At 37.7% G+C, this 26,734-nt stretch overlaps 1 protein-coding gene across 9 annotated transcripts in view; it reads right to left on the bottom strand.

Annotated features, from left to right (window-relative positions):
- MESK2 (misexpression suppressor of KSR 2) overlaps positions 1–26,734 on the bottom strand; it is a 153,835-nt gene that overhangs the window by 51,828 nt on the left and 75,273 nt on the right. For all 9 annotated transcript variants that reach the window (XM_028313657.1, XM_028313653.1, XM_028313656.1 and 6 more), the window contains one exon: positions 22,229–22,346. In XM_028313657.1, the coding sequence (XP_028169458.1) occupies positions 22,229–22,346 (118 nt within the window). The remainder of the gene's footprint in view (positions 1–22,228; positions 22,347–26,734) is intronic.

The raw sequence follows: 26,734 nt of genomic DNA, 5'->3' as shown, positions 1-26,734 counted from the left end.
TTGTTGTTATGGCGACAGACTTAGGTAAGATGGTGGTAGCTAGCCAGGCGGACTTTGAACAAGCCCTACCACCAACCAAACCGAACAGAAAAATCTGCCCCCACTGGGAATCGATCCACTGCGTCTAAAGCAGGTGGTATTACCACTAGACTACAGAGGCGGTTAAACTGCCATTTCTTCTCAGCACCAGCCCATAGGTTGTACGGAAGTGGTGGTAGAAAAGGGCCTATGTACTGAATAAACTACACCATTTCATTTCAATGAAGAATGAGCTTACTGCGCCCTCCCTCGACTATGCACCTGAGCAGCTGATCGGATCTTCAAGGGCAGCCAGCGCGCGTATTTCAAGATTTTTGCTACCACCGACATGTTTTATCGCCCCGCTGCACTCCGCTGTGCATTTTCGAATGCGGCGGGTAAAATATAACTCCGGATGAAAATATACTCAACATCAAATAAACCGCACCTTCCGCGACGCGAACTTTAACAATTTTCTTCTTACACAATCATGGTGCCCCAACAATATTGGTGTTATTTTAAAGTCCAATAAATATCCTTAAAGAAAAACACATTTAATTTCTTAATAAATGATTAACATATACCATAAATGTGACTTGAAAAAATACCTCACTTTGGGCCCACCTATGGGATCAATTAGACCAATTTTTGTGGTTATAAAACCAAATAATGATCTCACGTGTCCTCTTTAACAGATGGATAGCGATTAATCCCAACTTAACAGTTTTAATTTGGTAATAAACGATTTTTTTTTTATAGCCATAAAAGTTGGCTCTAGCGTAACTACCTATTTTTTGAAGAAGTGACTCTGGATCCTTCTAAAGACACATTTTTGGGGTAAAAATCTTTCCTTTAATGAAATGAAGGTTAGAACTAGGCTTTTAAATGGTGCCAATATTGGTGAGAAGTGGGGTTGCATACGTTTGAAATAACTTGTTCCGGGAGGTGCGATTTATTTGATGCCGAGTGTATCAAATACGGAATTTTGCGACGGACTCGCTGACGCGAATAATGCTCGTACATTGCATCATTCATGTTTCCTGCCATTTTTATTATGGAGGCTGGTGAATAAACATTTGGTTGCGAGTTAGTTATGTTATCGCTGTAATGCTTATTCTTGATTAGTGACCCTATGAATGTGATAAATACTTTGTCGGCATTTAATCTCTGTTCTTTTCTTTAGTAAAAAATGATGATCCGTTTTGTAATTTTTATAAGCGTGCATGTAATAACGACTTATGAAATCAAAATTTAACGAATTTAAATTAAAAAAAATCACTTTACTCACAAATGAATTTAAAACTTTGGCTTCCATCTATTGCAGAAATACTGTTATTAAATCTAATTTAAAATCAAAGGAACTATGATGAACTCGGAGCTGCAATCTATTCAATTCTCAAATAGACATGTTGACACCACCAATCAATTGACGTACTTTTTTAAACTGTCAAAACGAAACTCTCCCATAGATTTTGTATGGCACTACAAGCAAGTGACGTCACTATTTTTTCAACTCAATGATACTACTTTTATCAATTACAATGCGAACAAAAATCGTAATCGTAATTTATTGAATTTCGGTAGGTAATTTAAAATTAATTAAGTTTTTAAGACCAGAATTAAGGGTATTTTTAAAAAAGTTGTGGTTTTGAATTATTGCGGTATGGTGTCAAACTGTCTATTCAATGTTGTGGAAAAACTGTTGAAAAGCGGTGCATAAAAAATATAAAAATGTATCGGTTTCCATGCAGAGTGCCTGATAAATGCGATTCCCAGCGCGACCGGAGCCGTTGAGTATGGAATTAGAGACATCGCCGGCAGGACACATAACCCTCTGTAACGAACTGTTAATATGACCAAAGTAGGTTTATGGTATTTTAACTTGCCACTGCTAAAGAACTGTTATATTTTAAAAGTTAAATAGGACAAAACACTCCTCACTCCACTCAGAATTGTGTTCAACCACAGGTTAAACACAGACAAAAAGGTGCTTAATCAGAAGAGAAGACCAAAGGAAGTATGGAATACTTATGCTGCACTAAAAAGCCCGTCCTATTTTCCGCACGTAAAGAAATCACAAAAATTTAAGAAATCAATAAATCTCTGCTCCACGCGCCGCGCATTCGGAATGCGCTTTTTAATCGCTTTTCCGTCAGTTCAAATACAATTCAAATAAAGCATTTTAAATAATAGCCATGGAATAAAATCCCATAGAAAATCTGACTCGAACGTTTATAGACGTGCAATAGCTCAATTGAACACATATTAAACCAGCTGGATATATTTAATGGCCCAATTCTTCGATTTAAAGAGCTAACTAAACATGTGTCAAGTAGGCAGTTTTACCAGGCCTGTTCATCTCCGCGAGTTTACATCGAAAACAAAACACGCACGATGGCCCACCTACAGGATACTATTCGACAAGGCCTCACATACGAGCTAGCATTGACTCACGCACGCGTATTCTTGTGTATGATGGAAGAAAATAAAGAAAATGGTGTACTAAAATATACTGTGCAGTATTTAACTGCCTAAATAATAATAAATAAGTAAAATTTTATAAAAAAAAATAAAACCGACTCCAAAAAACCTACACTAAAAAGTAGAAAAATAATTACTAATTATCTACTTATTTATTAGGACGAATTATTAATATTTATGTAGGTATACCATGATTGATACTTCTGGAGTCGGTGCCAAGATTATGAAACATGTAAAGTTTGCCTGCACCGACTCCAAAAGTAGGTATCAATCATGGTATACCTACATAAATATTAATAATTCGTCCTAATAAATAAGTAGATAATTAGTAATTATTTTTCTACTTTTTAGTGTAGGTTTTTTGGAGTCGGTTTTATTTTTTTTTATAAAATTTTACTTATTTCTTGCTTTTTAGTTAACTAATTATTACCTTGATGTTACCACTGAAGGTAGGCAGTACATTGAGACCAAAAAAAATTGGTTCATAATCGGCGGAGATATTGCGTATAAAAAAAAAGTTCATCCCCAATTTTCAACTCTTAGGGATAAATATTTTCTTCAAATTCGCATGAAACCACCCTTTTGATAATACCTATTCAACAAAAAAATAATCGTTGAAATTGGTTTATAATCGGCGGAGATATTGCGTATAAAAAAGTTCATCCCCAATTTTTTACCGTTGGGGGTTGTTTTTTTTATTATTAAATTTAAATGGGACCACCCTTGAGGTATTACCTATACGCCGAAAAAGATTTGTTCAAATCGGTTCATAATTGGCGGAGTTATCGCGTAACAAACATAGAAAAAAAAAACATACGGGTCGAATTGAGAACCTCCTCCTTTTTTGAAGTCGGTTGAAAACAGAATGTACTTTTTTAAGTTACCTCAAGACACTGAGAGGTAAATAAGTAGTTAATATTATTCATGATAATTCATACTAAATCATGTATTTCCTCCGCCATTTTCCGCAGTTTGGCACCTCACGTCACATCATTTTACCGAAGTCAGCCCTATAGCTTCGGCGCAGTGCCGATCACTGACGTTTGTCAACAAAATGGTGCTTGACTCTTGAGACAGGCTAAATTACACCACATTGTTAATGACATTGAGCATACATTTTTTCAAATACCTTCGCGAAGTAAAACTTCTGTACGTAGTACTTATTATTATTCTGTGGTTTTACATAAAGATGGGATAGGAAGCACATAGCTTACTGAGTCCACCTCAATTACTTAATACCTAGTCGTCATAATACTTCCAGAGGCTATCTCGAGGTCTTCAATCAAGCGGTGCCGAAGCGAAGTGCCATATCAATCAATTTTATGGCGCGGCTGATAACACGGTCGCTCTTAACACTACATTGTGTGCTTTTAATGGCGATAATATAAGTAAGGGTCGGAGAAAATGCCAATAAGTCAATTTTTGGAACTAATTTATTAGTTTTTGTTAGACTAATGAAGTCACGTTTGCCCTTTTTACCTTATACTCAGTGATGAACACCTTTATTCAAAATTGGTTGGCTTATGTGGCAAAATTTTCTATCAAAACTAATTTTAAATGAGCTAAGTTTAAGGGTCGTTCTGAAATATCTCAGTCATGCAGAAGTCGTTCCCGTTCACTGCGAGTAGGACTATAAAAGCTAACTCGATCGTTTGCTCCAGCGGAGAGCAGGGTCGTGATGTCATATGCAGAGATTAGATTATTGCGCATACTACGAGTACAACTGCGGTTCAGGTCTAATGTATGCATTCCAAAGAAACTGCACACAGCAAACTATATGATAACAAGGGGATTAGCGTTTTCTGACTGTATAAATACTCGTATCTTTGTGAAGAAAGGATTGCACCTACACAAGTATGGTATTATACCGGTCGATTCTGCGTAACATACCGTTATGGGTTCTTTACTATTTTTTGCAGCTGGAAAACTGCATTTATTGAACTGTAACTACCTACACAAAAGTCTGTTTGCTAGTCTATGATTGTGAAGCGATAATGTAATATGCTCCAAAAAATTTAATTTGGATATTCAGATAAATAAGTATAGGTATATACTAAGTGGATTTAAAAGGGTAATGCATTGAATTAAAAAGACTTACCTACTTACGAGTAAGATGGAATGCAAAAGTTAAATAAATATGCAGAATATCTTTGCCCTTTGAAGTTTAACATACCTACTCGTTTCCAGATTAAATTGAAACGACAAGTTCTGTTTATTTTTAAGGATTCTCTCTCTAAGTAATAACGCTCAACTCTATGAAGCCAAAGGCTCTGGCTTTGCAACTAATATCAACTGGGATTAACTTTGAAAATAACTTCTTGGTACTAAGAAAATGCCAGTTCCATTTACGGTTAGAGTGGGCCCATCCCCTTCGGCTGCATTTTAATTTACGATAGAAGAACACGTGCGAAGTATAATTTAAATGGAATAAAACAATAAAAAAGGGTATTAATTAAGAGTTTACATTGTGTTAAGGTGGTCGCTTCGACGCCTTATACTGTACGGCAGAGAAAAGAGGGGAAGAGGAAGTTTGGAGTGCTCCCGACTCCGAGGGCTTGTGGAAGGCTGTTCGCGGCCTCGAGGGCCCTTGCGGCGGTAGTTAGGAGTACCATGTGAGATGTTCTGCCAATAAGTAGGAAATAATATTTGCGGAACATGGCTGGCTGTTTTCTAGGTTCCGTTTGAGACTGTATGAGAGGCCCACCAGTGGAATCTAAACTGCTGGAATTAGACTACGTATGGCACAAGATGTTATCTTGTACCTAAAGAGCAAAAGCTTAATTGGAAGAGTTGATGGGTCTATTAAAAATTTTTCAACCTTAAAGAATCACCTTGCGTCCAAAAGGCGGACAGAGTTATTCAGACCCCTAAATGTGGTACACAATCTAGAACGATCAGGGCTAACAAAATTAATAAATAATACTCAATGCTTTCGATTTCAACATTATCTTGATTAAATAATGAAATGGGGTCTCGAAGGCTGAATAAAATATACGCAGAAAATTATAGAAATCATCTATCAAGCGTATAGTTCCAAAATACTGGACTGTCCTGTCGATGACATTGACAGTGGGGCGCCACCGTCAATACCGGATCGCTGGTTCAGATTTTTGCCATGTTGGAAACCATATAGTTGAACGATGGTAGCGCCCCCCTGTCATTGAGTTTGGCGGGACAGTTCAGCGTGGGTCATCTATAAACAACAGGCGTATATAATCTGTTGTAAGGCTCAAAATTAGGCTTGCCTTTTTCCGTTCACGTGTCAAATACAAATGTTATGTACGAGTACATCAGCTGTGATGGCAGTCGCAGTCAGCCAATCATTTTAGAATTCAACGTGTATGATTGGTTTCCCTCAAACGTTGTGCTGGTGGTGGTAAATATTAGCTTGCATACATATACAAAGTGTACATAGTTTCCATATGAATAGCATATTAATATTCGTTTCAATTTCTGCGACTATTGCAGGCGTGACGGGTAATATCGGGATAATAGCACGTCACGTCGCGAGGCGGCTCCCGCGGGAGGCTGCCTTCATCCCGCGCGAGTCTGCCTACTTACTTATTTGGCTGTCGACTACTTTTAACGATACACTCTAGTTTTTATACAGTCGGCGTTCGTATTGGGTCATGTTTGTATAGAAAAAAAACACCTTAAACTTGTATTTACAGCAGCACTAAATTAATATTTTCTTCAACTAATTTTAACAGCTAAAGGTTCTTTCGGAACGGAGAAATTGTATGAATTTCATATTGCTCGGGATTTGAGGGATTGTTTACTTATTTATACATTTCTCTACAAAGCCAAAGTAAGGTAGAGGCTGTACTGTTACTCAGCAGTCTTTCCAAGAAATCCGGATTAAAATATTAAATATTTTACATAAACTATTAGTAAGAGACTGAATTAACATCAGAAACTGAGTCGTTTCAAGCGCCTTTGCACGGCTTCCCGCTAGAGCGTTTAACGAACGTAACATATTTCTCTGAAGGAAGCCTTCGAAACGAGAAAACGAGTTTTTAATTGACTAAAATCGTCATTAGTCCCGTAATTGATTTTCTTTAGTATACCTTCTTCAGTACGATCAAGGAAAGCCATTTTACCTGGGTCGTACATATTTTATAATAATAATTATCTGCTAGGACAAATTAACCATAGAATCGTTCGTTCGTTTCAGCCGAATGATGTCCAGTGTCCACTGCTCACTGACTTCTATAGGTACTCTCTGGACTGGCCATAATATTTTTGTGCCTAGGTTCGATTTTCGCCATTTTGGCACTGTGGCCATACTTTAGGCAGATACGAGTGTCCATGGAGCTAAGTAATTTTATTTCTCGCTTTTTTTCGGGCCAAGTAATTTTTTCGATATTGATTTTTTTTTTCAGATATGTTTTATCTTGGAAGTGGAATGTATGCAGGTTCGTGTATTGTTGAAATCTTCATTTCACGTCGGGTAGGCAGGCTACGTGTGAGACGGGCATATAAGCCGAATAAAAAGTTTTCCGTGCCCATTACCTATTCCGCGACCGTGCCGAGTATTCGTACATCGGACTAGTAATAAGAAGAAACGCGAATAAATTGATAATTTCATCCCGATGTGTTCGACCTTGGGGATGGAAGGGTGATTGTAAATTGTAATACCTTTTCGAAGTGTGCGCCATAGCTATTCTCATAATATTTCAGACTGATTGATCTTAGCCATGTTCTAGGTAACATCTGACCAGAGAGTTGAAAATCCGTAAAAATATTTATCCGATTTATGACGAAATATGATTTTATCCGCTCCTTTTATCTTTTGGACCGTCACGAAAAATCTTAATCGAACATCAAAAAGATACTAAAAAGTTTATCGCATTCAAAATATTTGTGAACTTGACGATAATTTGGTATCCAGTATACCTACTTAGTTCATTCCCTATCTTTTAAGTCCTATTTTGATACACATACAAAATTAATCATAATTTATAAGTTTAGGCGTGAAAACGTAACAGGCAGGGTCATAAATAATAATAATAAATAAGCGATACTTTATTGTGTCAAATCGGGCCTTACGTAAACGTGGGCAAACGATTATTTTCTCTTAGTTTGTTCGTTAATCCTTGTTGTAAATATAATCAGGGGTTGTATTAGCGCCTACATTTTAATGCGAGGAGAGCCTTGTTGGCAATTGTTGTGTCCATTGCGTTGGTTTATTCGTTTTTATTTTGTTTAGTGTCGCATCATTTTTTTTTGTATCTACAGAAAAAATATTGGCATAGAAATAACAGCAGAACGGTTTTCCATACTCGTGCAATTACAATTCATTGGTATCGTTTCTTTAGAAAATGATGTAAGTAGCTACCTATATGTCATTAACGAATGTCAATTAAGGGTCAATTCAGCAACAGACGTAAAATATTAAAACAATCGACGTCGTCTGGAAAACACGCTTCTTTTATGTTACGTAACTGTTAACAACGTATTTGATTTAGCCGCCCGCTGGTGGAATCTGACCAAGTTTTTGTTTACACGTTGGACCAAATCGATCGTCCTGCCCAAAAATGTTCATTCGCAAATCAAACTACACGGCAAGGAATTCAAATAGCATTAGTGGCGCGTGGCGGGCGGCGTTCACAAAATCAATACGCCCGCAAGGCCGCTTACGTCACCGCGGCCCGCAGACAGCCAGGAGACGGCACTGCTCCTGAACCTGGCAGCCAGGTCACTTCCTGAGGGGCACACGCGGGAATCGAACTGGGGGACACGATTTGTGCGGGAATTCTTCGTGCCAAGCACGCGTAGAACTGCGCCAATGTGATGGCATGTGCAAGAAGTGAAACTGTGCACATTGGAAAGCAAGGTAGACTTAGGCACTTTCATATTTAAAATTACTTTACAGCATTTGTACATGCATCCTGACGTCCCAAACGTTACCACATGACACACGTAAGTGCTAATGAGCAACGTATAACATAAGAATGTCTACCTATGTACTTACATAGATAGACATTCTTATAAAGCAGTGCAGTATTTTACTTATGAGAGTCATAATCTGCCTGAAACAAACGACACGCATGTTTAAGTGTGTCCTTGACCGCCTGGACATGTTTCACTTCTCTCCATAATTGATCCGTCACTGGGGAACAACTAGATAGGTACTATCGGCATAATCTCTATGCTATAGAACCTGGATCACGAAAATAAAACACCGAATTGCAACTGTGTGCCTACCATGAGTTTACGTTAGGTGTGCTCGCTAGCGAAGTAGCGACTGCGTAAAAAAATGACATTAATTGTATGACATATTGTGCAGCGCCCCTAGCGGCTACTTTCAAGAAACAAAATCTTCATAGATATTTTTGACGTACTCGCTAGCGAGCACACCTAACGTAAACTCATGGTAGGTACACTGGAGTAATTTAATAGCTTCTATTGCAAGTGCATAACAAAAACACTATTAAAACCCTCTGGCTAAGATATAAAGCTGGGAATCCTGGACATACAGGATTTGTTTGAAAGGATTTATATGACACTAGCGGCCGCCCGCGACTTCGTACGCGTGGCTGCCGTTTTACCCCCCTTAGGGGTGGAGTTTCGTAAAATCCTTTCTTAGCGGATGCCTACTTCATAACATCTACCTGCATGCCAAATTTCAGCCCGATCCGTCCAGTGGTTTGGGCTGTGCGTTGATAGATCACTATATCAGTCAGTCAGTCAGTCAGCCACCTTTGAGTTACATATATTTAGACATACGCATGCATGCAACGTGATGTTTTTATACAAATTGTCGACTGTAGCTAGTGTGACTATTGTGTAAAGTGCATGAAAACGTATAGCCGCGTTGATCCCCGAGCTTTTGACGCTGACAAAGGCTGGATTATGAAGTAAGAGTGCAGCAGCATTGATAACGTTAAGTGCCGACTCGGAACTGAATGCAAAGCCTTATTGACGGCTAAAGCTTGGGAATCAAAGAGGGAATCCGTATGGCAGATCAAAAGCACCTGCTTAAAAATGATGAATCTATACTAATATTATAAAGCTGAAAAGTTTGTTTGGTTGACTCAGGAACTACTGAGTCGATTTGAAAAAATATTTTTATGTTGGGTAGCCCATTTATCGAGATTTTAGGCTGCATAACATCACTTTACAGCCAATAAAGGCGGAGAAGTAAAGAAAATGTTGGAAAACGGGAAGTATTATTCAAACTATTTTTACGCGCACGAAGTCGCAGGTACCTACATCTAATAGTCTTTATAAATATGAGTAAAATGTTACAGAACAATTTCAACTTCCTTATCAACAGACACGATCACGTCCAGACGACCTTTAGGTAGAGGGCAGTTCGGAAAAGAGGGCAAGTGACACCATTGTTGTTGTATTTTCATTTCTTTTGTGTAAATATTGACTATTAAATTATTAAAGCGAGTTACACTCGTCTGACATTCGTATGAACTTCGTCAAGGACGCTCCCCAGTCTACGACATGTTTGGCGATAATATCAGAAGCCCTACTGTTACTACAAAGGACTTGATATATTCGGGTCTGTCCACCGCAGTCGCATGTTCACATTCACAATAAAACATCTATTGTTGGCTGCCTCCGTTGTTAAATCACGTTTTAATAGTTTTTTCCAATGGAAAGTGTCATTAAATTGAAAGTAAAGTTGGTAAACACGCAGATAACAGTAATAATTTTACTTTACCCTTTGTGTGGAATTGTCCCGAACCTGGTAAATTCTTGCGAAGAAATGGCCTATTTTACATATAAATTGACACTTTTTATTTATATTTTGCGGCTCTCTAATAACTATCCGAATTATTCCCCAATGCTATTTTGAAATGTTACAGACAGGACCAAAATTCTAGACTTTTTGGGCTGAGTTGCATCCCCTAACTTTAACTATGACAATAACTGGTGCCTTTGGTAGGGAGTTTGACAGATTTTTGAGGTTTGTCAAAGTTAAAGTAAGATGGTACAACTCAGCCTTAGATTATAGACAAGGAAACTTTGTTTTCTCCATCACATTTTCTACAGTTTTATACATATAACGCTGCATCAACTGGCATTCCTAGGGATTTCACGTTGTTTTCCCAGAACCGGTGTTCCCGACGACGGTAATGTCAGCTAATCTTTTGTACGGACGGCAACAAAAACGTATAGCTTGAGGTGCTGTCGATAGTTTTTGAGACTCTCGAGTTAAAATTGTCAACTATGTTATTTCATTAGTTAATCGTTTGTTTGGAGTATGATAAGATAGCAAATTGCGTTCGTTGACGCTTTTAAATCAAATATTTTTATTGCATAATAAAATTTATTACATACAGGCCACTCAATAAAATATTGTTCAGCTACATCATACCATATCGGCATGCAACAGAATCAATTAACCTACCTATACCCTACAAATAAATTAAATTAATGTCACTGTCACTCAATGTTTTAGTCAGAAGGTCAAAATTACTGCATTAAGGGTTCGTTGCTGCGGCAATTCAATTTTGCGGGATCCAGTAATGCAGGAAGTCCACAAAACAGGACTGTCGTATGAGCACACATGTTTGTTTGAAATTCGAACTACAAATTCTAACGAATCGGTTTTTTGCGGGACACTGCAAACGGGATATTCGTGTGAACGTTATTATTACAACATACTACTAAGCGGTATCCTGTAAAGCACAGTTCCTGCAAAAAACGGGATGTAACAGTGGGAGAGAACTAGCCCTTAAATGTAACAAGCAGGCAGGAGTGTGGCTTCATCTACTTATAAGTCTTATATAACCACAGTCTAGTTCTAGATATAATTAATTTACATACATTAAATACTCGTATAATCATTATTATAGGTGTATCTTATGGGGGCGTTGAAAGGGGTGCGAAGTAAAACAACGCTCACGGAATATAAAAACAACAACAAGGCGGCATTGAAGGAAACAGGTTTATGAGGGCTCTATTGTACTACCCTCGTTTCGTTTTCGGGTCAAAGTTCAGGACACTACATGAATTTTAAGTCACTGCTTAAATCTATGAAAGCTGTAATTACGATCTAATTTATGGCTTTCCAAAATGTTCAAATAACAATATTGAATTTACAAAAAAGAACTTCAGATATTTGTGACTACTAGGTGGACCGACGATCTGGTGAAGGTCGCTGGAAAAACCTGGATGCGGGCAGCGCAGGATCGGTCGATATAAAAATCCTTGGGAAAGCCTTTATCCATGGCGCAGGAGAAATGGCGCTGCCGTCACGTCAACATTATCGTCTGCAAAAATTTTTTTAAAAAATATACTAAGTGCCTTAATTACCAATAAAAATATGTAAATAGTGTTATTATAAGTCAAACTATTTGTGACATTAAGTGCAGAACATAAAACTTAAGTTTTAAATGAAAACAACTTCGATCTTTTTATGTTTCACCACGGAATAAATGTTCCATTTAGAAATCGAACTCAGAACATTCTAGAAGACGTCTCTAGAAGAAAAAGCTCATGTAAGAAATACTCCTAGCTTCGTCAGTAATTTTGAAGATGGAACAAATTGCTTTGGCGTTGATGCCATAGCGCTGAAAAATCTGACCTAGTTCAATCTAAGGCTGAGTTGCACCACCTAACTTTGACCGTAACTTTGACGATAACCGGTGCTTTTGTATGGATTTTGACAGATTTTTGACGTTTGTCAAAGTTAAAGTAAGATGGTGCAACCCAGCCTAAGACAACAAATTAGCCATTTAGTGCAGGGTCACAAGACAATCTCCGTAGCGCCCCTAAAGGACTAAGATACTGCCCTTATCTAGGGATGGGGCATCAAGCTTATGCTTAACAATTTGCTGTCTTAGATATTTTAACTTGTGTATAAGATGTAAGATGATGAAACAGAATCCCAAAGGGAAAATATGTAAGTATGTGACAGCGTTGCCAGACGTCCCGATTTTGGCGGGACGTCCCGATTTTTAAATAAAATTTATATGTCCCGCGCGGGACAGGCTCAGTCCCGCTTTTCGAAGAGAGACATTCACTTCACCAGACTATTGTTTGAAACGCCATATTATTCTAAAGAATAATTTTTTTTTATTTCGATTTGGTTTATTTTTTCTTTTTTTTATTCTAAAGACGAATTTAACAATAGAGTAAATGTGATTTAAAATATTATTTTTTTGTTAAAATACATTTTCTATGGCTACTTTTGCTATCTATTGTCACGTAAATGTAATTTTAAGTCAAATAAAAAGATAAATATTTGAAAACATTTGATTGTATACGTTTTTTTACTATGTCCCGCTTTTGACGGAAGAATCCCGCTATTTTCACTCAAAAAGTACCAAAGTCCCGACTTGGCGAAAAAAAAAACTGGCAACGCTGGTGTGTGAGTATAAGCATATCTTGATGACTCTATGGGCAATATGGGTTATTTAAAGTGGTGAGTACACTTCATGCGGTTTTTTTTAAGTAACTGTCAATAGTGGGAGGCCTGCCCACAAGTCTACAGTCTTCCGGCTCGCGTTTCTAGAACTTTTCTGCCCCAACGGCAATCAGCTCTGCGAGCTATGGACTGACGATCTGGTGAAATCCATGGGGGAGGCCTTTGTCCAGCAGTGGTCGTCATTCGACTGAAACGAAGGGACTGTCAATGTTAATAAAATCATAATTATTTCCAAGAAGTAGTAGGACTGGTAGGGTTAAAGTTGAAGAAGTAATTTGGAAAATGTGTCAGAGCTCTTTAGAAGTCAACTTAGGTAGGTACAATAAATTACTTACGCCTTTGAATACATAATGTAATTTTAATTACACCAATTATTTTAATTCCTCACTCCAATATTGTAATTGGTGCGGTATAGTTAGAAATTGTTAAGAACAATTAGGATAATTAAAATTTTCTACGACATTAAAATTATAAAGTGATATGAGTATAAACCTGTTTGTCTCTGGTTAATCGTAGTTCAAGTGTTAAAGACATTTTTAATTTTGAGCGAATGTGTTAGACTGGGAATATGTAATCCAACTTAGACGGCCCGTTTGGACCGAGTTTAATTCAGTTAGCTGGACTCGTGTGACACGCGTCAGCGCAGTTAGCTGCTGCATAAGTTAGCTTTACAGCCGCCTCGCAGTTAAATTTGAACTCCTCTGATTGGCCTCTGAAAGTGTGTTAGGCGATACACGGAATCTGGAATCCTTGCGAAGTTAGAAAAGCTAGGGCATTTGATTTATTTAGTTGAATGAAGATAATTTTATAAATCGTAGTTCTTAAAACAAAACTTGCGTAAATTAAAAATAATTCGGCGACGAACGGTGTGCTCGCGAATAGATGATTGCTTAGCACCATGTGGGTAGCCTGTTATGCTCACGGCAATAGCACGCGCAACGAGCGTTTGCAAACCAGCAAAGCGAATTTTTCCGGCTGGTATAGGACGGCCTACATGGACCTAATACCGACAGTAATCAAGCTCAGCCACTACTCCACCCATCAATTCAAAGGCAAACTTTAAAGGAAACAAACAATAGAAAAACAGCGCTGCCCGTTGCCGGTGGCTGGTCCGGGACAAAATACAGCGCTGCAAGTCAGCTACAGCGTAAACGAAACGCGAAAATGTTTCGGGATTTTTCTTCAGTTTTTTCATATGCTTTGGAGAATTTTTATGAAAAAATATTCGTATCGATGAGAATGACATTCTCGCTTACGCTTGCAAACCGGAACGTTATCATGTTTCTATTCTCTCAATATAACTCTTGGTTAAATGTTTTGCCGCTAGATTTTCAACTGCCTTTGCAATTGTTTCATAATAAAGAGTATACATTATAAGTACTTAACATAGTACTTTGAATTGAGTATAGGGGATTCCATTGGGACCCTTGTGAAAAGTCGGCGCAAGGACACAAAAGACCTTTTGATTGACCTGTTCTATGGTTGGCTGGCATGATTCTTGGCATTTTATCTGCCATTTAGTTAAAGGTTCAAATTACAAATTAACGTACTATGAATATTTTCATACGTTAATTTGTACTATGATTTGACGTTGAACAATTAATTAATGATGAATGGGAAAATGGGAAAAAGTTAGTATAAAGATTCATATTGTTTGCCTTATAACCTTTAAAAACTGGACTGAAGTGTGTATTCGGATCCTTTTAGTATAAAAAAATAACAGACACGCAACGTATTTTTTGTCAAAGTCGACGTTTATTTTTCTTTAATTCACCCAGTTAACCCTCTGAACGCAGGGCGGCGCGGGCGACCGAGGGCGGGCGGAACGCAATGTGCGAGGGCGGAATGCGCTGCACCCGGGAAGCTCGATTGTTATTTGAGTAATTACAGATGCCAGCTGTCGGGGGCTGTCCGTATTCGTTGTTGAAGCAAAATTATGTCAGCACTCTTAATTAAAACTATTTAATCAAATTATTAGGTTGTCCGACATTATGAAAACTCGGTAAAAATGCCTGCAATAAAAATATTAACTACAATGAGGTTTAAATAGAAAAAAGATATTCAAGGATACTTTTTGCGCCACTTCAGCCTTAATGGCGCCTCCAATCAATAAAAAAAATACTGAAAATATTTTAAATAGCTGCCATAACTTAAATTTCAGTCGGCACTTTATATTCACATAACAAGAAATGCGTGCAAAGTTTTCTTTTGCAGAGAGACATCGACGCTCCTCTAATAAAAAGCAGGCGGCGATCGGTTCCCGTGCATTGTTGTAGAGAGCCACCGTAATCCATTTACGTCTCGATATGAGAGGGATAACTTTAAAACGCGCAAGTCTTTGTCCCGCTGCACTCGGAACGAGAACGGAACGCAATAAGCGGTCGGGCGGAACTGCGTGTTATTTTAATAAAGGCATTCCAATAAAATCTTTTGAAATGCGTCTACGCGGAGTCCAGTTCACAGTCCATTGTCTGAGATATCTATCTATCTTCTAAATACATAAAAGGAGAAACTGACTGACTGACTGACATATCAACGCACAGCCTAAACGGCTAAACATAGGCACTTGAAATTTGGAAGGGACGTAGCTTAGGTACTGTAGAGGTGCACTAAGAAAGGAATTCCCGAAATTCCCACGGGAACGGGAATTAGCGGGAAAATCCGTTTGTAAGAAAAATCTAAACCGCTTAAGTTAGACGCTTGAAATTTGGCATGCAGGTACTTTAGTAAACTTAAAGCTTAGTTATAACAGGATATTGCAAAATTCCCACGGGAACGGGAGTTAGCGGGAAAAAACATTTGTATGAAAAAATCTAAACCGCGTAAGATAGATGAAGGAGGTAAAACGGGATCCACGCGTACGAAGTCGCGGGCGGCCGCTAGTCATAATCTATTTTTCTCAACACGAGAGTGTGGATAGGTTTGAAAAGCGCAAGTCCTTTGTCCGCTGCACTTGTAATGAGCGAACCGGAACCCAATAAGCGGAGGGCGGAACGCAATGAGCGGAGGGCGGAACGCGTTGCCGAGGTGTCTGGTAGATAAATAAGACTTTTTGTAAAACCCTCTTATCGGCACAGCGTGAAGCATTAGGAAAATCCTTTGGAAAACTAATACCTCTGAAGTTCACGGAGACACAACAAGGTGTTTTTATTCCAGCATTAAAGCCGAATGTCTTTGTTGTACTTAGTTTAATACAATCCACACTGGGCCGTCGGGTGCCGTATTACTGGAGATTATAAGTGAAATGAATAAATGTATAACAGGGCAAGGGTTTAACATTTCATTTCAAGTTGTAATATTTCTAAAAATTAAAGTTATTCAAACAAAGAATCGTGGATTTGTTTGTTCTGTTATTATGTGGTCTGTGGAGCGGGCGGTGTAATTATTTTGAAAGGATATCACTCTAATGTAAGCAGGTGGCATAGCCTGTGGAGTCTAGCTAGAGAATAGAAGTGGGTACCTACATTACAAATATTAAAGAGTAAGCGCAATAAAGTTTATTTTTACTACATGTAGTAACTTTAACAGAAAAGAGAACAAACATCCATCCACTCAAATGGCTAGGACTAACATAATTATCCGTTTGTTCCTGATTGACAGTTTACAAACTCCCAGTTCAGTTATTCACGGCTTTCGCTCAGCGGTCGCTCGCTGTTCTGTACCTCTAGTACGAAAAACTTTCGAGTTCGTTTCGTTTGCGTATTCAAAGTGTCATCGAAAAATTTTGTATGAAAAATTAAACAGCGCCCCTTAGGGCGGCAATAATATAGGGGGCGCTGTTTAATTTTTCATACAAAATTTTTCGATGACACTTTGAATACGCAAACGAAACGAACTCGAAAGTTTTTCGTACTAGAGGTACTGAGCAATAAACGAAAAGGCGGCGTCGCGGAGAAGGGTCGGCGATTTATTGGAATACCAGCGGCTGCCGACCATTAAGCGGCAGCGATGATTGATGGCCGACCACAGGTGAGACTGCTGGAGACTTCCATGTCGATTACCCGAACTGAAGTTGTAGGTTTGTGTACTTTTAAAAAGCAATATTGTAAAATTGACTAGATAAGTTGCATAAGTTTTGACACTCTCAGTTTTAGTATTTTTTTAAAATGGACATTATTAGACTTGTTTGGCTTATTTACACGTGTTAAGTAGTTAAGTAGGTAATTTAATTTCAAGTCTATGTCCAAACGTACTTAAATAGTCAAGCTCTTGTTTGCTATGAAACTGCTTGTCAAAACGTGTCAAATGATAAGCCCCGTCCACACACAAATACTTTACATAATACCTACATGTAAATCAGTCTTTAGACCCACCTATCTCCGGTGTCAGTGTGACGCAGTGTTGCCAACTCGGATTTTGAAAAAGTCGTAGGTCAGATTAGAAAATTACGTAGAAATGGTACAATTTCCTTATAGAAAATACGTAGATCTACGTACTTTTTTTTCTAAGTGAAATAAAGAGAGTAGGGGTAGGTAAAAGTAATAAAACGACAATTTATATTACCCTAAAAGTAGTAAAGTTCACTTTTATTGTGTATCATTTTCAGAAATGTTTTCAGACAAATTAAATTTATACATAATTTTGTTAAAATGCATAATGTGTTCCTGCGAAGACTCGCGGTTCTTTTTTAAGCCACTTTTCGTGTAAAGTAATCCTGTGAGCGTATCAGTGTGAAGCCTGTTTCTTATGTTAGTTAGTATGAAACGGAACGTTTATTAACTTTTTCGCGAAAGTAAAGGAAACGATGCCCATTCAGCCTATTTTGCAAATTTGATAGAAAATACGTAGATTCTGGGACTAAAGTTCGTAGGTTTGCAAGGAAGGCTTAAAATACGTAGATCTACGTAAAAATACGTAGAGTTGGCAACCCTGGTGTGACGTGCTAATTTTAGGACACCCTACATATGAGTAATGAGTATGACAGGGCGCTCTGGATAATAGAATGCGTTACTGTAGCCAGAAGCGGTCAAAAGATGCAAGTAAAGCTTAAGAAAACAGACCTTATGTTTTCAAGCTTTTCATCGTTGCTAGTTTAATTTAATATTTAACTGTCTTTGAAGACCATAATGTACACACCAACATTTGAAACAATCTTTGCTTACGAGTAGTAACTTACTTTTCGTTTAATTTAAAACGGGCCACCTCAACAATAAGAGCACAGAGAAGCAATACGATCGCGCCGTAATCGAAGCAATATGTTTCAGTTAGGATTTAACTGAAGACTGGGCTGCCCTATTTCTCTTTTTGTAATCTAAAGTCTGTGTTACGATTAAAAGATTTTCCATCTTGCGAAAACAAATTAAAGGAGATTGTTTAAAAATACAAAGGATCAATTACGAATCTTGAACAAACACTGAACTTTAACGTGCCCGATATAAGGGCGATCCGCTTACGGTACGACGTGGAGCCAGCGGGACACCCCCGACCGTCTACAGGACGATATGATAAACTGAAATTAGATTTCAGAATCGTTCAATCGCGAAAATAAGACTTTTATTGCGATCCAGGTACAGGCAATATTCCAGGCGCTGCTTTCAACTACAGATTTCAAAGGGAATGAAAAAATAATCAAATGCCCGGAGCACAATGCAGGCGAGTGGGAAAAAGAAAGTTCACGGACTAGTCGCAGGTTTTTGCATTTTTATCGTGATCCTTTGCAGTTTCTGGAATAATTAGAGCTTATCTTTCTAATATAAATACTTTGAGCAATAAAATTCCTAGAGTTCATTCTTAGAGAGAATTTTTTGTACAAATACTTCAGGTTTCGACCCGGAGCTTCTCGCTTCGTTTTTCACGTAGGAACTGCTTTCAGGTGTCATGATTATGTCTGAAACGTTTGAATCAACTTGATTGTACCTACCTAATACCAGAGAAGATTCGTGCTCCGATACGCACGTAAAACATTAAAATGATTGAGACACGTCAGCCGTATTACGATATCAATAAAAATATTAATAGTCCTAGTAGGTACCAATGCTTGATACAATAATATCGTGGCATCATATTGAGTTGCATTGACAAGACATTATATTTTTAACGTGGCATGTCGAGTGGCGTGGCAGGGCTGTCAGCAAAATTTCAATCATTCTACATGCGGTACGTTTTCTGTGTCCTTATAGTGTTTGTGTGTGACGGCAAAGACGGCGTGAAATAGAAATCTATTCAATTACGGGACACTTCAACCGAGCCAATGCAGGCTGCAGCGGCGGGCGCATAAAACAGCTGCTTGAATAAGTGAAGCGTTCGGAGTGTACGAGATACTCGATAATCCACTTAGGTGGATCGAATAAACGGAATTGAATATTATTTGCTACGAAAAGATACTACTGAGTTTATGGGACTGGAAGCCAATTTGAGTAGATTCAAATAATTTAAGTTGAATAAAAAATTAGTTTATTTAGAGACTGAAAAATGCTGTAATCTTTCTGGTTGCCACCAGAAACCTAATAAAAAGGTTTTAACTATCTAGAACTTGTAATATCTCAAATAGAAGATAAACATTCTCACAAAACTCATACACGAGAACTTGACACGCTGAAAATAAAGCGGGAGACATTAATAAAAAAACGGGTGTCAGCCCTAATTGCCTTGGAAGGCATTAAGGCACATCTACACGTTCCGGGCTGCGCGGCTGAAGGAGCAAAAAAAAACATCTTACATTGAGAACGTTACGTTCCTTTATACAGGGCGTAGAAAACAGGTTGGGAAAAATTACATTAAACTTATACCGAGTGAGATACTTTTTTTATATTTTGTTCTGCCGTCTTCAACGAAATCTCAGCCTAGATACTAAGTGTATTGTAAAATATACGCCTACTTACTGTTTTTGTAATACCATAGTGACTAGTGATTTACAGTGCTTAGCAGAATATTTTCCTAGATAAGCTTAACAACATTTTTACGTAGAAGACATTTCCATTTTCTTCGGGATTTCACTGTTATATAGGAATAATAATTATTGTAATGTTATCCATTTACCGAGTTTTTGGTCAACCTATATCTGACACCCTATATATTTTTAGTGATTCGCAAGAAAAAATATTCACACGTACTCAAGCTATTTTCGTATAGCCATATCAGCACGAAGGGTACAGACGAATGGAATTAAAATACATTTAGACTTGTACAGTCAGCGTCAAATAGATCGTGACACCCAAAGTAGCCAAAAAGTTCGCAACACGTCTTTGTTACAATTGGAATAAGGTTGTATTGTCAACTTTTTTATCACTTTGGGTGTCACTAACTATTTGGCCCTAGTTGTACTAAACATGTGCCAGATTGTAAAGACAACACAATATGGACGACAAAAAATAATCCGATTCTGGAAGGAAAGTCATCAGCAAATGATGCTGATCAGGGATCCAAGAAGTAGTCTTTGGGATTTGTGACCGTGGTTGGCAAAGACCAAGACTAACAGAAAAATAAGAAATATTCATGATGATTTCACTTGAATGGTAGACTTTCGCCACATACAGTGATCACTGATCACGCAATTCAATTAGAAGATTTCTATATTAAATAAAATCACTTGTCAATTACAAAAACTATGGTCACTTCTCATAAAACTAACAGCTGTCAAGTCGTTTGGGAGTGTTTTCCCGTAAGGAAATTTTATTTTATAGAGCTTTAGAAGCTATCGCTATACAAGTTTGATGAATAATTGGAACTTCTGTGTGTTTCTAGAAGGTCAACCTCATAGAGCTTTAAAGGGTAAACAAGTTATCGTAAGCAAAATTCTTGCTCCATTTAGGACGTAGGTAATTAAAATTCAAGTTCGCTGCACCGTTAAAACATTAGTTCTATCGTTTAACCAAACTATTTGTTGCGTTAGTTCGCTTGAATGTCAAAGTCGAACCAAAGTAAGGTGTACAGATTGCAGTACAGTGAGTGTTCGGATCGAGATATGTGCGTAGTACATACCTAATACATAGGAGTATACCGATGGTCAACCTATAACTTTGGAGGAAATCTTTGCACAATCTTGACTCGAACTTGACAGTTTGTCCTTTTATGTTTTTTCTTCAGAACCCATGATTTTTGTCGACACGTGCGGCATTGATCACGTAGGGGGTAGAGGGGGTAGGTTTTAATTAAATTGCTTTATGTATGTGTGGGTCGCATTAAACGTGCTACTTGCACGGCAAGCCCTCTAATTTGCTTGTGAATTAAGCCAGAGTTCTTTTAGTTAAGCTAAAAGCAAGGATTAAAAGAAATTGTGTGGAGCTCTTTTAGATACGTAAAGTATTTTAACTAAGCATCATTTAAATTCATTTGCTTTGTACACGGTTGGAAAATAAAGGTATGAGACCTCTATAAAGTAGGTATGTAGTATGTATGTAGAATAAAACTGGTCTAGCAGTTGCGTTGATTCTGTCTTGAAAGTTGATGAGAGCGAAATTATAATAAGCTGATATTTAAAAATAGGACTAAACCAAGATTTGTGTGCTGTTTGGACCCATTCTACCAGCTCGCACTAACTAACTCTTTTATAATACGAACAGCTAGGGAATTCGCTGCTGTTTTCCGAACACCATTAACTTCAAAGTGAGAATGAATTTACAGGGCAGTTATGTACCCACCCAAGACTGCATCAGGTATGATTGCGGCCAAATAACCCGTCTTGATATACTTAAAAAAATGCTTAAAAAATTCAAAAGGTTGCACCACCTTACTTTAACCATAACTATACAGCCAGGATCTACAGCTTGATCGCCAATAAAGACCCAGCCAGTGAAGATCAAGTTTGTCCCAGGGGAAAGTTAAACTGTCATTGGATCCGCAACGAAATTAATCAGAAGAACATAGGAGTTCGAAGTTAAGATTCAACTTCCCTCCATTGCAAAGTTGATGTCTAGTTTTATGTCTTGAGCTAATATACTGTTTTGGCCCTATTGCGAGTGTTTCCTTAAATTGCTTCTTGCATATAATCACCACCAGCTATAACTATCTCTCAGCACTATACAGTCTACTCCATCGCCCATTAACATCAGGTGACAAAAGCAACCTTTATGAAAAACTATAATCATAACCGGTTTTTCTCGTATGGAGTTTGACAGACTTTTGACGTTTGTTATAGTCCAAGTAATATGGTGTTAGGCCCAGAACAGACGGTGAAACGCAACTCCAACGAAACTGAAATTTTCTGATGATTCTGATGAATGAAACTGAAACTGAAAATTTCAAACTGGTCGCGTCATGTGTGGTCTCTCAACGGACGCTATGGCAGAAACTTAGATGCAACTCAAAAGTAACTAGCAGTTGCAGTTTCGTTGCAGTTGCGATTCACCGTCTGTTCTGGGCCTAACCCAGCTCAATCCTAGCTTACAACTAGGTACTCACTCCTCCGGCAGGCTGGGCGCGCCCTCCTCCTGCCCCGGCGCGTTCACGTGGTACACGCAGAAGTTCTCCAGCAGCGCGCGCATGTCCACGAAGTTGAAGAACGGTTGGAAGCACACATCTGAAACATAGCGCCAGTTACACTCTCTGTATACAACGAACAACATAAACACTTTATGAGTTATACTCTCTGTATACAAAGAACAAGAACAATATGTATACTTACGCAATAAAAGAAATTCTATTCTATTCTATTCTATTCTATTCTTCATGAGTTACACTCTCTGTATACAAGGAATTACACGTCCATTTCATAAAATGCACTTTTTGTATACAAAGAACATATTCACTACATGAGTTACACTCTTGGTATACAAAGAACAACAAATACACTTCAAACACTCTTTGTACACAAAGAATAACATACTTCATGAGTTGGACTCTAAGTATACAAAGAACAACAAATACACTTGCAAGTTTCACTCTCTGTATACAAAGAATATGCTCTCTATTACTTATACATGTCACTTTAAATAATAAAATATCCTTGGACATCTTACACTGCGCTTCTAGTCCCAAACTAAGCAAAGCTTGTACTATGGGTACTAGACAACGGATATAAACATACTTAAATACTTTTTTTTTGTAAATACATACATATTATACATAGAAAACACCCAGTCCAATACAAACAAATATGTTCATGCACACAAATGTTTGTATTGTGCGGGAATCGAACCCGCAACCTCCGGAATAGTAGTCCGTTTCGAACCACTACACCAAACGGCCGACAACTTTATTTCTAAAATCGCTAGTACTCGTAACGTGAATTAATTAAAACACACCCAGCTATGAATAATCTAGTTAAATAGGATGGATGAATTTATGAATGACGTATAAGAATAATCATAAAGGTATTGATAAGTATTTTCATTCTCCATGGGATGCTGAGCGTTCTTGAGTATCGTGAGGATTGTGCACACATATACCAATAGCAGCGATATAAGCACGACGAGGGCAAATAAACAATCAACTGCCAAAGGTGTTAATTTACACATTACAAAATTATGTTTGTCCTTTTAATTATTATTGCAACTGATATCAATTCACAAATAATGATATCACGGCAGCGCAACAACAGTCGTTGCAGCTTTGGCTTGTGGATGTAAAATGAAGAAAAACACAAACAAAAGAAACAAATGTAAATATTAAATGAGACAAGGCCAGCTCGGACCTATATCTGTGATTTAAGTAGAATAAATAACAATTTTGTAGTTGACAGTTTCTTTTAAGTTGACAGGGATAAGATGATGAGAGGCCCGGCTACTGTTGGGCCTTTTCATTAAGGTGCCAATCAAGTTTGAACGTCACTAGTATTGTTTTGCTGTCCGCTTGCCACAGTAAAAGAGGTAAAAAATAAGACACCTTCACATTCATAGCGCCTCCATTTAGAAACAAAAGTGCAACGCTTAGCGAGCATTGTGCGAAAGCAAACTTAGCACGAATGTGCTAATTTTCTTGCAAACAGTGATTGAGTCTGTGTGTACGAATTTTTGCGGGCAATTTCCAGCCACTTCGATGGCTCCTACGTATACTGGCGTAAGTGAAAAAAGTAAATTTTACAGGAGAGCCATTTTAGTGGCCAGAACCATATTTTTGGGTCATATCTTCTGACCTACTAAAACGAATTTAATGAAATTTCACATTTAGCCTTAACATGTAATGCTTTTGCTACTGCTGTTATCAATTTTTATATTTTTCTTATATATTTTGAGATTTTACGCATTGCCCTTTTACGTCGGCATATTTCTATAATTTCATGTATATTGTTCAACGTAAAGAGACTTAAATGACAACGTAAATATAATATTTTAAGCGATTACTCTCTTTATTTATGCATGTAATTATTTTAATTGTTATCATGTGCTATATCAATAATAAATCAGTTAGAAAAAGTCGTTTAATGTACCGTTTTACGTTTTAACGCAAATACGCCCATATACTGTGCTCGAGATTTAGTTAGGTCTTTTAACATAATGTGTCATATTTTTAAAAAATATAAATAACTTGAAAAAATCGAATTGCCTAAGGCGGGAATTGAACCCACGATGCCTTAGGCAGTTCGATTTTTTCAAGTTATTTATAATTTTCAAATTAGTTTGAGATGCGACTCTTAACGCTAAAAATTAAATAACTATATAATGTGTCATAATTTATAAATAAAACAATTTGCTAAATATTTTCATGGCTTTATTTAAGATTTGGATTATAAAAAATATATGTTTATGTAAGCAACTACTCGTATAGATTGACGAATCGTATGATTGGGCTTTATACGTGGCGTAGTTTTGCACATACGCCTATTTGCCTAAAATTTTATTTTGTATCTAATGGAAAAAAAATTTTTTTTTCTTACTGATGTTATAGATTAGAGCAAAGTGAAATCATTGCTTAAATAATTGGAAAAAGGCGTAAGCGGCAGTTTCGCCCTTATACGTAGGAGCCATCGCTATGTGAGGTAGGTAGCTTTATTTTTCGCTTTACTGTGTTACTCATACTTTAAGAATATGTAGAATTCGATTTTTTATAAGCCAGTACGAGTATACAATCAATTGTGTCACGGCCTTTGTACTTAATTTAGATTAAAGTTGATGGAATATTATATTTCAATCAAAAGGAACATTCACTTTTACCCAGATAAATAAAGTGACGAAGGTATTCCGTGGCGTTTGCTTATGATATTATGACTAAAGTGCTTGTCTGTTTTGACACATTACCACAAAGCCAAATAGAATGAAATAAAACTGAGTAGAAAGTCCTGGGGTCTACGCATATTTTTATACTAGCTGTGCCCGCGACTTCGTACGCGTGAAAACCCGTTTTCACAACATTTTTCATTGTTGCTCTGCTCATGTCTGCATTTTGCATTACTGCTGCTATTACTTGTAGCGTGATGGTATATAGCCTATAGCCTTCCTCCATAAATGGGCTATCTAACACTGAAATAATTTTTCAAATCGGACCAGTAGTTCCTGAGAGCGCGTTCAAGTAAACAAACAAACGAACTCTTCAGCTTTATAATATTAAGTATAGATAGAACTTAGACTTTGTAAAGCCGGGTCCAGACGGGTGTTATGTGTAATGTAAGATTACGTGTAATATATGTAATACGAATTCTACGTGTAGACGGCACTACGAGCATTACATGTAAAGTGCACGATACACGATACGTCTGGCCCGGCCTAAGAGCCTATGAACATAGAACCTATGTCCTTTAAACGCAACACGACGCGTTTTCCCAACAGTGGCATATGTGTAGCTTGAAACGCAACCTACTTCAGTAGCATCGCGTCGAGTCGCATCGTGTCGCGTAATCTCTGACGATACCGCGTGGTAACCTGAGCGACGAGACCCCACCACAGAACAAAAAGTTGATCATTTTCTCAAAACTTTCGCTATGCATAATTCGCAGCAGAGAAGGCATTTGCATCGCTAGCTGTAATTAAATAAATACTTATTCATTTTTAATTCTTACAAAAAAAAACAAAATATCCCTAACTTAAAACAAGTAGGTATACTCGTAAATGATACAGAGCGGCAGTACGCATTGGATTGCAATCGGCAGAAATGATGAGTGAGTATCCATTTTTTTAACATTGAATCTATTACTTCTATCAAACAACAAATACATGTGTAAATAAACAAGCGCGTGAATTCATGATCGTTACAGCTGAATTAGTTGGCGGGTCTTTTTATGAAAATCTTAGGTCCGTTTTTAGTAAATGTCAAGTCTATTTTCAGACGTGCAAAGTACTAATTGGAAAGGCTCCTCGGCTCGAGTATTTGGAGCTACACGGAGCTGTAAACAACGAAAAAGTTTCAGGTGGAAACCTAGGCAGGCTTAAATCAGGCGCTCCCGCGCACTGATATAATTATAATGAAGTCAATTAAAGTGCTGCAAGGAATAAAATTAAATATCAATGATTCTGTATATCTTATAGAAATATATCTAACCATTTTCTGGTGTTACGATAAGATATCCAGAGTAGAGACCCAGACAGGCCGAGGCCTGCTCCGGTCAACCGGATACCAGTGTGCCTACCATGAGTTTACGTTAGGTGAGCTCGCTAGCGACTGCGTAAAAAAATGACATTTAAATGTATGACATATTGTGCAGCGCCCCTAGCGGCTACTTTCAAGAAATAAAATCTTCATAGAATTTTTTGACGTATTCGCTAGCGAGCTCACCTAACGTGAACTCATGGTAGGCACACAGGTGGCACAATTTTAGGGAAACACACGCTCCGGGATGAGAGACGACGGCCGACTATTTTCTGGTGTTAGTAGATTCTTATTGCCAGCAATTTAATTAACTAATTCCCTTTACACTAAATAAATTTAAAAAATAAAAAGTAGTGTATATGCTTTAAAAATGTTGCCACTCAATTAATAAAGTTGTCGGGAATATAAATGCGGTTTACAAATTACTAATATTCCTGTGTGCCCCAG

This window comes from Ostrinia furnacalis, unplaced genomic scaffold (genome assembly GCF_004193835.3).
Source record: "Ostrinia furnacalis isolate ACB-3 unplaced genomic scaffold, ASM419383v2 OfSCF4318, whole genome shotgun sequence".
NCBI classification, from domain to species: domain Eukaryota; kingdom Metazoa; phylum Arthropoda; class Insecta; order Lepidoptera; family Crambidae; genus Ostrinia; species Ostrinia furnacalis.
The sequence above is the reverse complement of the archived record's forward strand: the minus strand, read 5'-3'. Positions and strand labels throughout refer to the sequence as shown.